Raw genomic sequence first — 13896 nt, 5'->3', positions numbered from 1 at the left:
AGTTAACAGTTTCAGGTACAATAAAGTTGATTTAATTTATAATTTTAAGTTTACAATGCTAAACTTAAATGAGGAGACTCAGGTTCAAATCTAAACAGTGGCTTGTTGATGTTGCACCGACCATAGTGATAACATAAAAAATATTTTCGGTGGTTGACAGATCATGGGTTAGAATCATCCTAATGTCGGCTAACCGTGGGACATTTTCGTGCTTTTCCCCTCCATTTAATGCAAATGCGTATTAGTTCCACCAAAAAGTCCTCCCCGAAGGCTAGTTAGACCGAATGCTTGATCCAAAATTCCTCCTGTCTTTTTTTAAAGAATTAACAATAGAGAACACGAGAACAAAAGTTTCGTAAAAAAATTCATTTGAGAAACAATACAAATGAGGACTAAACGATTAAAATGTGGCAAAAATTCACTTTTATATAAGCTAGTTACACTTTTAAATTTTTTAAAGTATTTTGTATATAATGATATTAGTTAAATAATTTGTTAATTATCGTGAAATAATAGAACTTTAAAATTAGAAGAAAAATCACAATTCATTAAAGCAATATCCTTTAATTACAAAAATTTCGTTTTTGTTATTTATTATTTTGAATATTTTTTAAATTAAAAATAGGCACATCATGGTCATTTTTTGCAACAAATTATTTTTCATTAAAAGGAATAATTTTGAAATCAAAAAATAGATTCAAAAATAATAATTATTATTTTTGACTTTATTCAATTAATAATTCAATTATTATTATTTTTAAATAATAACAATGATTTACTCACGAAATTGAGTTTGTTTTTCTTTTTTTAAATATTTTTTTAACCACAAAAACACTGATTCTCAAGGTACTTTTGTAACAGCAAACTACTTCAGGTTAAAAAAAAAAAACTAATTTTGAAATTAGTAACATTAATACATTATTTTAAAGAAAAATAGTAATTTACTCACAAAATTGAGTTTGTTTTTCTTTTCTTAAATATTTTTTTAACCACAAAAATACTGATTCTCAAGGTACTTTTGTAACAGCAAACTACTTTAGGTTAAAAAAAAAACTAATTTTGAAATTAGTAACATTAATACATTATTTTAAAGAAAAATAATAATTTGTTTTGAAAATTGATTTCAAAACAAATTGAAATATTTTTCACGATAAAAATAAGGCACATCTTGTCAATTTTTTAGCAGCAGCTTAATCCATGTTAAAAGAAAAACCAATTTTAAAATTAAGAAATACCTAATTATTATTATTTTTTGTTATCTATTTAATTAATCATTTATTATTTTCCTAAATAGTAATAATTTACTCAATAAATTGTGTTGTTTCATCTTTGTTTTTCTTATTTTAAATATTTCGTACTATTAAAACAAGACTCATCAAGGCACTTTTGTATTAACAAATTATTTCAGGTTGAAAAAAAAAAGTAAATAATAGATAAATAAAAGAAAAAATACATTGTTTAAATTAATAATTTACTTACAAAATTATGTGTGTGTTTTTTTCTTGCGTTTAAATATTTTTTACCTTAAAAATATGGCACACTGTGCCGCATTTTAGTAACACAAATGCGCCACAGTGTGCCATTACTCTACGTAGAGATTTGTTAAATAATCAGACAAAGGGTTGAATCACCTATCCACGCCGGGTTTGCGGTTATCAATGTTCGTCTCCACAACCTTGTCATTTTGTACCAGCCCCAGAAGACAACGAGATTCCTGAGTCAATCATCGGACCAAACTTACTTGCCTAGAGGACCTTTATATAAAATTATCTCATATTTTCTTTAGATGGAGTGGAAAATCTTCCACGGTTAGCTTGATGACTTGTGGGTTCTAGTGGATAACTAGTGGAACTAGTGAATTGATGAAAAATATCACGCTAAAATCTTTATATCTTAGGGTGATATTTTTAAACAATATTGATGTGCAGTTTGAATTTCAAATAAAGTAATCATATGCTAGTTTAAACTCAAAAAAAAAAAAAAAAAAATTGAGGTTAGACGCCTTTTTATTTAAAAAGAAAGAAGGAATAATTTTGTTCACCATTTCCAGAAAAACTTAAAATTTCAAAATTCTTTATAATGGATAATAACAATGCATTTAAAAAAATGTGCACTAACTATTGCATTTTTTTTTATCCTTATCTTTATTTTTATACTTATATTTTTTTAAACTTATTTCTCTTACAAAATTTGCACTAAAATTTTTTTTTCCAGGTTGTGCAAAGCGATTTTATTTGAACTGAATATTTAAAGTTAAACACTAATAAAAATCAATTGCGCAATCAACAATATGATTTTTTTTTTAATTTAATCCACAAACAATTTAATGTCTCATTTAATTGTTTGTGGCATATATTTTATAATATTTTTTATTTCACTAATTTTATATTTTTTAGTTAATTTTCTTAACTTTTTCATTTTTAAAGAAACAAAAAAATTTTTAATTCAAGCTCTCTAACGTTTTGGAACTAGCATCTTTTAATTCTCCCGAAAAGCTGTGTTTTAAAAATCTACATCAACACTTTATAATCAGTTAACTACTGGTTTATTTTTTGAAACAAATATTAAAAAAAAAGAAAACACCCAAAAGGCGACCACATCATTGTCTTCAAGTTCAACTCATAAAATGCAGAACATTGTTTTAACCTTCTACTTTACGAACTCGCTCTCTCTAATCTTTTATGTCCTCTCCATCCACTCAACGGAAGCAAAACGCGTGGGCACGCCGCAATTGCTACGTCACCTTTTATTTTCTAGCCCCCCTCACTTATATCCCACCCTACTTTTCATGTCATTGGGAAGTAAGTAAGAAAAGAAAGGGGGGTAGAATAAAAAACACACGGATGACTTATTTCGCCATAAGATTCCACTTCCTCCAGCTCTTCCTTATATCCTTTAATAAGATTTTTCATTAATTAATCACTTCCCTCCCCCCATTTCTTTTATTTTTCTTGCTTAGTTCTTTCCTTTTGTTATGTTGGGGGCTTTGATTAAGTTTCTGGTTAATTAAGTTGCACTCCGGAAAGAGTGATTGAATTTGTTAGGCGATGATGTACTGAAAACTGTAAAAAAAAAATTAAAAAAACAAAAAATAAAATAAAGTAAGTGTTAATCCAAAGGTGGTTGGATTTTCGTCCAGAAAGACAATGATTTCTTTTTTTTTTCTTCTTCTTCTTTTTTATTACGTTAAAATAGGATAAAAATGAGAAAATGATCTCATCAAAGAAAAGAATGGTGGAATTTTTAAAGAGAACTTGCGGGAAAAAAAAAGTTGAATCCCAGAATTAAATATGTCTTTGATTTTTCAATAGAATAAGATTTTCATTCCCTTAAAATTTAATTTCAAAAAAATAAATAAATAACTAAATTATATCTTTTTTAATTGGAAATATTTTAATGTATTTTTACTGATACAGCTGTTGCAATTTTCATGAAGAAGTTTTTTTTTTCTCTCTAAATTAATATATATTTTTTTATTCCCTAAAAGCGCTTTAAAAAAAATGTGAAAAATTCCGAAAACCGCTAAACAAAACCTAATTTCTTTTAGAAACAATTTGAGTCTTAAAATCGTGATGCAAAGCTCAGCCGTTAAGTTTATAAGAGATAAAATTTCACAATAATGATAGTAAAAAGTTGTTTATTTTTAGACCTTCCTATTTGTGCATGCTATGATAAACTTGGGTATAACTTAATTTCTCTGTTAAAACATTTTTATTCCTGAATTTAAATTATAATTCAAAATTAATTTTATAATCCAAAATTAATTTTGCAATTACGTAAGAGGAAATATAGATACATTGAAAAAAGAGTATTGTTAAAACTACCGAAATCTGGTTGAAGTCACAACCAGATTTCTGACTTTATGGGAGCACAAACAGGCTCGATAATTTTTATTCAGACTCTTTGGCAATAATAATTTTGATAAAATTGGCAATAAAATATGGCTTATTGATGTGTGATAAAATTTGGTTAATTGTGTAAAATTTGGTAATTTTAAATGTGATACCTTAAAGAAACTATTTCAGTTCTCTATTTCTACTATTCTACTTTTGAAACTAGTACTGCTAAAACTATTTTACTTTTCAGTTATGTATTTGTTTCCAATTATGTGGTACTAGGAATTATAATTTTTAAAACCAGATTTTCCGGTAAACCGCTACTATAAGGATGGAAAAATTAGCAAATTAATTGTTTAAATACCATTTATTTTTGATTCATAAACCAGAATTATGTCTTTTGTTTTTCAAAAACGCTAATACCATACAGTATGGTAGTTAATCAGAATTTTTTTCTTTGTGAAAGGTCGCCATGTGGCGACTAAATATTAATAATGGTGATTAATAATATGTTCGTCAATCGCGACCTAATCGCCAATTTCTCGCCGAAAACACGTGTTTTCAACTTCTTATATTGTTTATTACACGGGAAAACTTATGTTCCCCTCAACGTTGGCTTATTTTACACTGGTTCCAGATTTCAGGAGAATTGAATTTGGCGATCAAAAATTTTGTTCCAGTACAAGTTTATTTCATATTACTTTCTTCTTAATTTATGACGGATAATATTTCAAAGTACACTGAAATCTCCAGGAAAGGCCACCTCTATTTACGACAACTTTTAGGAGGCACGGAAATTTTTCCATGGACTTTGTTTTTGAAGACAGACAAATAAGATTATTAACAAAAACAAATTAGATTCAAATGCATTTGAAATATTTGTGAGTGGATCTTATTTAGAGAGCTCTTTTTGACGATCTCTGAAGGAGATCTACAACCTCATGTTGCAGTCATGACTGACAACCTCACGTACAACCTCATGTTCATCTCATATCTGAGTGCAGTAAAGACGATGCTATCAATGATTTATTTTTAGAGTTGGAAATTAAATTTTAAAAAAAAGTTATCTTAAAAAAAATTAAAAGAAACTAATCATCTCAAGCAAATAAACCAATTCTCATTTTTTGTCAAAGTAAACTAATTTTTATTACATAAAATAAACTGCAAACTTAGACAAAAAGCATAATTGTTTATTTATTTCAAGTAGTTCTATCATTAATAATTGATAAATTTGTTTTTACACATAATTCTGTTCGAAGGGATCATTTTTATTTTATTTTACAACCGTCGTTGAACAGCCGACCCAATTTTATGGGTTTACGACTACTAATGTTCAACTCCGTAGCCTTGTAATTTTGAACCCAATCCAGAAGACAAGGGAACTTCTGGATCGAGTATTGGGAGAAATTTGCCCTCGAGGAGGACTTTTTGATAGAGCTAACCCGCATTTGCGTTACAAGGAGAGGAAGACCACGAGAACCTTCCACGGTTAGTCTGACGGCAAGGGAACTCTAGCCCATGATCCGTCTACCACTGAGGATATTTCATGTTAGCATTGTGGGCGGTGCAAGCCGGATGCGGAATTCGCATCGACTGGGATACGAACCCGGTTCGCCGCATTGGATGACGAATGCTCTATCCCCTGAGCCATCGCGGCTCTATGGATCATTTTTATTGACGCTATAGTTTATTCATCGATGTAGTTTTCATGACGCCAACACCAGTTGCACCAAGAAAATGACACTGACTAAAACTAAAATCGCTTGCGAAAAATCATGTGCCTTCGATAACATCTTTTTGAAGTCAATGGAGGTACCCCTAAGAACGACCCACCTTAATTAATACCCATTTTACCATGGAACGGAGAGTGGTCACCCCCGAGAGGTTTCACTGTAATCTAATTAATATAATTTCATATTATAATTGCAATTACCTGTTTTTTTTGTTTTTTTTTTCATAAATTTCATGTTTGTCAACATCAGTTTTTATGTTACATTAGTGGTTTAAAAAAACTTAAGCCCAAAACTTTGTTACTTGAAAACGTTATGTACAATACTTAAATTTAATATAAACCTACTTGTTTTCCTTCAACATAAACCTACTAAGTCTTCTTTTATTTTAAAAATGAACCCTGTAATGTTTTCCTTATTTTGAAAAATGCTTCACATTAACAATAATGATTTCCTTTAAGTTTAAATTTTTCAATTTTTGAAAAATTGGTCACTTTTAAAAATGCTACCTCTGGCTGGTAACAAACTTTCTTTACTTTGCCCTAGACTGTAAAAATGTTTGGATCAAATTACGTAAAAAAGTACCAGCACTCATTTGCCAGTACTTTTTACCGTAAAGCCCATTTTAACCGGAACATGTTACGGAGCAAGAGTCAGATACACTGTAATTTTTACATTAATAATTACAGTAAAATCACTAAATAATTCCAATTAAATAAATGTTACTGTAAAATTTAGGGTATAATATTTTATGGTAAAAATGGATTTTACAGTAAAATGAATTCTATGGATGATGCCGCCAAAGTGCTGGTACTTCATACCGTAATTTGATCCGAAGTTTTTCACAGTGTATACCTTACACCTAATCAATTGTAGACATACTATCGAGAAAGAATTATTTCGTATTTCACAGTATAAAGATTACTTAAAATAATACTGAGAATGCAGACATTCATTTTCACTACCCCCAAATCAGTAATTAATTTGGGATGATAATTTTTTTCTCCTTTGTACGTTATAGAAAAAACTTATTTTAAAATGTAAAATATTTTCTTTTGAGAAATAAAAAGCAAAATTTGCATACATTTTAATTTAATAAATTGCAGCATAAATAAATAAGAAAAAATTAAGATCATAAGAAAATATACCGAAAAATATTTCTTTTTAAAAAAGAAACAATTTATCCGTTTAGAAATATTTATCAGTTTATAAATAAAATTCTGTATGTTAAAATGTTTAAAAATCTGATCTTGAAAGATATTTTGTAATCTCTGTAAATAAACAACAATTTAACCAAATTTTTACAAGAAGCTATATCACAAAGAAATAAAAAAGTTACTGACTGTACTACATAATTTCGTTTAAAAATATGTGAGGAAAAAGTTAATTGATTCTGATATCTGATTTTTAAAGATAATTATTTTAATCAAAGTTAAAGAAATTATGTAAGTTTGTTGTTTATTATGGAGAACTATCGGCGCTTTATTAAAAACAAGATAATCCATTTTTGCTTTGATTTAAAATAAAGCAGAGCTCAATGTTCGCTCTCAAATAAAAACAAATTATATTTGTTTTAATAACCTAAGGATATTTTTAACACGTTTTTTAATAAATATTAATCAATATTCTTGCTTTCTCATAATCCAGATTTATTTAGTAAATATGTTTTTTTAATAGTTTGTTATTTACATTTATTTATTTGTTTTGTTATTATTATTTAATTTATGCTTTTTCGAAATATACAACATTACCAGAGGCTGATTTCAGAATTGCAAAGTAAGAAATGCTAGAAAGGAAAATAATAAGATTATTTTTGGAGCGATGTTGCGTTTTTTTTTTTTTTTTCATTATTATTATTTTAATGTTTTGGATTAAAAAAAAGAAAAAAATAACAAACTGTTTTAGATTTCAAAATTAAGATTTTACTCCTGAAGCATAAAATAATTTAAAATTGATACTATATTCTTCGCTGAGAAAATACTTTAGATTTCTGCCAGTGAATTGTAGACACAAAGCAAAAAATTTTGTAAATTAAAAAGCTTTAATTTAAGGACAATTTTTACAAATAAAAAAAAAAAAGGAATAAAGAGGAAGATACCCGAAGAGTTATTGTCCAACAACACAAATTGTTTGGTATTTATTAATACTTTTTAGAACAGAATACGTTGATACATTATACGTTACTCAAAAAAGTATGGTCAAGACAACCCGAATTTATATATATATATATATATATATATATATATATAAAATAAATAAAAAAATACAAGAAAACACGAAGAAAGTTAAGAAAAACAATAAGTTTCATTTATTGCGCTTAAGCTGCAAGTAAACAGAACTCATTGGATAAGTTCAAAATGTAGAATAAAACAAAGAAAAATTATAGACATATGAAAAGAAAAAGTGGGAGGGGGAAATAATAAGTTAAAGAATAACAAACAACAGTTTAAAAAAAATAAAAAAAAGGATGAAATTTTATTTAAAAAACAGGAAAAAAACCGGAAAATAAAAGATATAATCTTTTCATCAGCCCACACGATTATATCCGCAAAATCCTTATTTCCCCTCCCCCTTTTTCTTTTCATATGTCTATCATTTTTCTTTTTTTTTTTTATTCTACATTTTGAACTTATTGAACTATTGATAACATTTTGAACTATTTTATTCTACATTTTGAACAACCAGAAAAGTCATTACCATAGATTATGGTAATTTTACAGATTTTTTTTCTCCGTGTGAAAAACAACTTCTAATAGAATGGTCAATATTCCGTATAATTTTATGTCATAAAAAATAATATTTTATGATTTATTTTTCTATTTGTATGCCTTTACAAGACCTATACATAAATATGATAGAGGTGATTGATTAATTATAATCAATTAATTACACTCTTTAATTTATTGAATTAAATGCGAGTAATCAAAGTATAAATTGATTTATTTGTATTAAATAGCAATTCCTCCAACTCTGATACATAGTGTATTTCATTTTGAAAAATTGTTTCTAATTGTATTTTCTTGTTGTTTCTAATGCCACTTGCCAAAAGAAGCGAGCCTGCTTGGTGAAATTAAGCGAATTTTAAGGCAGAGGGTATCTTTCTTATTTTTCGGTGGCGCGATCTATGGCCAAGAATACGACTTCAGTCATACACACTTCACAGCCTGTTTTATGGGGTGGACCTATTCATATATCCATTTATTCATCCACAGATCGTAATTTTGACCTGAACCAGAGAACGAACAATCTCCAATTCAGCACCCCCTGAAGTAACGATTTGTTATGGGAGCTTGGGGTACTTTGAGACACGACAGATTTAACGTGCACCAGTCACAATCTACACGGGGAGCTTTCGGTCGGCGGGGATCGAACTCACGACTTCTTTCACGTGGGCCCAACGCCCTATCAACCAGGCTATCTCGGCGAGAACATTTTTACAATTAGTAACATTTTTTAAATAAATTCAACTGGCAAAAGTGAGTGTGTATTAGCGTTTAGTGTAGAATGTTTCCATTTTTTTTTTTTTTTTTTTTTTTTTTTACCTTTTTAAAGGACAAAGTTGAGGAATTATGTTTTTCTTTAAACAAATTACTTTTTAAGATTGAAGTGTTATAATTTTAATGTGATAAAATGCATTATGATCTATTAATATAACTAACATTCATATATTTTACTTACTTTTAATAGCATTAAACTGAATATTAAACGAAAATTAATCCTTTTTACATCAAACCTCAAAAAATAGACGTCAGTAAAAAATGGAACAAATTTTACTTTCATTCTTTTCTATCATTCCATTATATTCTTTCATTCTTTTCTTTTTTTTTTTTTTTTTTTTTTTTTTTTTTTTTTTTTTTTTTTTAAACTGGGATTACAAGATTATATTTTGTCAGAATATCTATGATAATTTTTTTTAAAATTTTTTTTTTTAAAAAAGATATATCGGAATTATTAATTTTATCAAAGAAATATAGTACACTTTATTAAAAAATAATCTATATTTCTTAAATATTAAAAGAACTGGTAAATAATAAAATGTCATCAAGGCATGTAATGCATTGCACGTTCATCTGTATTTTTTTAAAAAGATACTTATTATTATTCTACGAAAGATAAAAAGAAAGCTGAGATATCTTCATGCATGAATAAATACAAGATTAGACAAAATATAAAGAGGCACACAGTTGTTTCAATGTTATAAGCAATCATCCCCGCAAGCAAGATACTGAATGCTATAAAAGGAATCTTTTCATGGTACATCCTGTTTAACCTCTATTGAATATTTAAAGTTAAGAGAAAGTTATGAAGTTTTAAATTACAAGAGATCAAAATGCAAGCATTTTGTGACCGATTAACTTTAACCACTGTATAATTCTGGGTCTTGAAAAAAATTGTTTGCAATTAGTTATTTGAAAATAATTTTTTTATTATTTGAAATTTCATGGTTTACACTTGGTTTATCAGAATTAACTTTTTTCTTAACTTAAGTTGGAACTTTTTTCTTAACACTTGGTTTATCAGAATTAACTTTTTTCTTAACTTAAGTTGAAAAACCTCGAGAGAAACTTTTCGTCTCGTATTTTGTTTCAGCATTTGATTTCCTTATCAATTTTTAATTTTATTTTAATTTTTAATAATATGAACTGGCACAAGCATAACAATACTTAAACTATTACATTGTCATAAATATTTTTTTATTCTGAAAATGAAAAAAAAAGACAGTTTAAGACTTTTATGTCTAATTTTTTTATTCATTTATTTTGTAAAAGCCTTAGAAAAATGAGCATGACCGGATGGCTCTTAAACCATTGTTCGTAGATTCAAAAATAATTTATTATGTGTTTTTACTTTTTTTTTAACAAACAATATTGCGAAGAAGATTAAAAAAAGAAAAAAAGATATAAGATTTTTTTTTACGCTGTATTGTTTTCCTGATAGGATTTGAAAAAATTTCTGTACTGGTGAAGTATTTTTTTTTATTTATACAAATGCGCATTATTGGTATTAAAGCAAAATATAAATATAATTATTGAAAATGTAATAAAAACTCAACTATTTTTTTAAAAGATTATTACAAATAATTAACAAATAAAAATACTATTTCTTTTTCCCGCGTTGAAATTTAAATAAAGGCTAAGAAAATTTTAATTTAATTTTTAAAAAAACCCTCAATCTTTATTCAAAAATGTAAAAAATTCGAATTAAAATTTGCCTTAATTATCTTATATTATAATTGAGATTTTCTTGATAACTTATCTCAACGTTTTGAAACAAAAAACTTGAACTACCCAGAATTATTAAATAGTTCTAAAATAACACCAAAATTTTATAGGATTTTAACAAAAGATTATGAATTTAATATATACATGGTTTCTTTACATATTAGTACTTGAATTAGAAAATCGTTTTGAATTGAAAATTATTTGAGTTCAATTGAAATTGAAAAGAGAAAAAAATTTCTATTGTACCAGTTTTAATTATTGGAAAATACCATTGAAATGTGTTTTAAATGTTCTATTTTTATCTTAGATTATCAGTCCTGCATTGAAATCCAATATTGAAAAACCAACTTAAACTATATCATCTTATTTATATCGTAAATTGTAAGTTGCGATATGTAATCAAGGATTGAAAAACCAGCTTAAACTATATCTGATGGGTATATTAAGTTTTCAATTATCAATTGAGATTTTAAATCACATATTTAAAGGCAAATTTGGATTATTGCATTTGATTTTTATTTTAAATTGTCAATTAAAATTTGCAATCATATATTGAAAAACCAACTTAAACTGTAACTGCTTACTATGTTAAATTGTCAATTGGGATTTACAATCATATATTGGGAAACCAGTTTATACTATAACTGATTGATATGTTAAATTGACAATTGAAGTTTGCAATAAAATACTGAAAAATCAATTTCCATATTTGATAGGTACATTAAATTGTCAATTGAAATTTGCAATCATGTATTAAAAAACGAGCTTGAATTAATACATCTGATCTTTTTTTTTTTTATCTTAAATTGTCAGATGAGATTTGCAATCCGATATTGAAAACCAACTTGAATTAATAGATCTAATATTTTTATCTTAATTTGTCAATTGAGATTTGCAATCATACATTGAAAAACCAACTAAAATTAATAGTTCTGATTTTTACCCGAAGTTTGCAATCACATATTGAGAAATCAATTTAAACTAAAACTGATTCATGTCTTAAATTGACAAATGAAGTTTGCAATCAAATACTGAAAAACCAACTTCTATATTTGATAGGTCTATTAGTTGTTCATGGAGATTTGCAATCATATATTGACAAAACAACTTAAACTATAACTGATAAATAGGTTAAATTGTCAATTGGGATTTGCATTATTGTATTGAAAAACCAATTTAAACTGTTACTGATTGATGTGATAAATTGTCAATTGATATTTACAGTCATATAATGAAAAACCAATCTAATTTATAACTGATTGATGTATTAAAATATAAATTAAGATTTGAAATCATGTATTGAAAAACCGAATTTAATTAATACACCCGATTTATATCTTAAATTCACAGTTGAGATAAAAAGTTGAGTTAAAATATCAGTTGAGATTTGCAATAATTTATTAAAAAACCAAATTTTAATTAATTCATCCGATTTATATCTTAAATTCTCAGTTGAGAATTTAGAGAAGTTGAGATAAAAAGTTGAGTCAAAATATCAATTGAGATTTGTAATAATTTATTGAAAAACCAAATTTAATTAATACATCCGATTTATATCTTAAATTCTCAGTTGAGATTTTAGAGAAGTTGAGATAAAAAGTTGAGTCAAAATAACAATTGAGATTTGTAATAATTTATTGAAAAACCGAATTTAGTTAATAGATCCGATTTATATCTTAAATTCTCAGTTGAGATTTTAGAGAAGTTGAGAAAAAAAAAGTTGAGCTGAAATATCAATTGAGATTTGCAATCATATATAAAAAAACAAACTTTAATTTATACATTCGATTTATATTTTAAATTCTCAGTTGAGATTTTAGAGAAATTGAGATAAAATGTTGATATAAATGTGAGAAATTTATAACAATTTAAAAAAAATATGTATATTACCCTCTCTTGGTCTTTTAGGAGTAACCACACGAAAAGCGCTTCCCATTTCCCCGAAATTAAACGGCCGGTCTTTACAGATTCCTATCGTCGGTGGTCCGGCTGAGTCCGTCATTTCTCCGACCGGACAATCTGAGAGATCTTTCCGATTGCATCCATTGCAAGCGATTTTTTCTTCCTCTTCACTTCGATTACAATTAAATATCGTCTGTTCGATCACAATTAGAAAATCTGACCCAAGACAGGAAAAAAATAACAAACTGGGAAAAATCCAACCACCCTACCGCGCGCGGGGAGATTCGACGGCCGAATAAAAATCACGTGCTTGGGAACACTTTGTGGGGGTGGTGGTACAGGGGCGGAGAAATTATTAACGGGGGAAAAGAGAGAGAGAGAGAACGGCGCGCGCGCGCGGTTCTGCGGTCTCAAATAATCACTCAGTAAATAAATAAATAATCGTAAGGCTCTGAGGAGAGTCGGAAAAAAGAGTATTAATAAAGGGATGAATTTTGGGGGGGGATCGAACGAAAAAATGAGGGGTGGACGATTATTATAATGAAGAGGATGAATCGAAACAGAGCATCCAATAACTCAAGGGGGTGGGGGGTGTTACGGTGTGAGCACGCATGCCGCCTTTTTCAACCATGGAGTGGACAGAGGGGGGTGGATGGATAGCGGGTGAGGGTTGCTAAGGGGCACGCCTTCTTTCTGAAGATGAAGATTTTTTGTTCTCATTCAAGAATGATGTTTTGCAAACGATGGGGATGTTTTTTGGTCTAGACTACTTTCTTACAGCTTTTAGTTCATCATTCGATCTAAGACACAAAACAAAGCTCTTAAAAATAAATTGTTCTAATTTTAATTGTTATTTTGGCAATTTTTATGAATAAAAATGTTATTTCCAGATTGCAAAATTTATTAGAAATAATTTAGAATTCTAGAAAATATGTGTTTTTGATTTCGAAGAGAAATGGTTTAAAACAAACAAATTATTAGACATAAGACAAAATAAAATTAATTGTTGTGTGTAGAACATGTTATATTTTTATTTGTTTGACTAAAGTTATGATAATATTTCTTTAAAAACATTTTATAAAATTTACAGCTTAACTTTTTTTTTTATCGAATAATACTTTATTACTTAGTTGTGTAGCATTGTTGGTCTTTTTATACTACGAATTGAAAAGTTGTTTAATAGATACTATTATTTTTTTTTAACCC

At 27.4% G+C, this 13896-nt stretch overlaps 1 protein-coding gene across 1 annotated transcript in view; it reads right to left on the bottom strand.

The window, feature by feature from the left end:
* Positions 1-12989, bottom strand: part of LOC107457216 (uncharacterized) — a 106454-nt gene extending 93465 nt beyond the window's left edge. The window contains exon 1 of the mRNA XM_043047809.3: positions 12679-12989. Coding sequence (XP_042903743.1) covers positions 12679-12790 — 112 coding nt within the window. The 5' untranslated portion in view covers positions 12791-12989. The remainder of the gene's footprint in view (positions 1-12678) is intronic.
* Between the last annotated feature and the right edge of the window lie 907 nt (positions 12990-13896).

The sequence above is a fragment of the Parasteatoda tepidariorum genome, chromosome 9, assembly GCF_982258835.1.
Source record: "Parasteatoda tepidariorum strain Cologne lab strain chromosome 9, Ptep-v5.0, whole genome shotgun sequence".
NCBI classification, from domain to species: Eukaryota; Metazoa; Arthropoda; class Arachnida; order Araneae; family Theridiidae; genus Parasteatoda; species Parasteatoda tepidariorum.
This window is presented reverse-complemented; position numbering and strand designations above follow the sequence as displayed.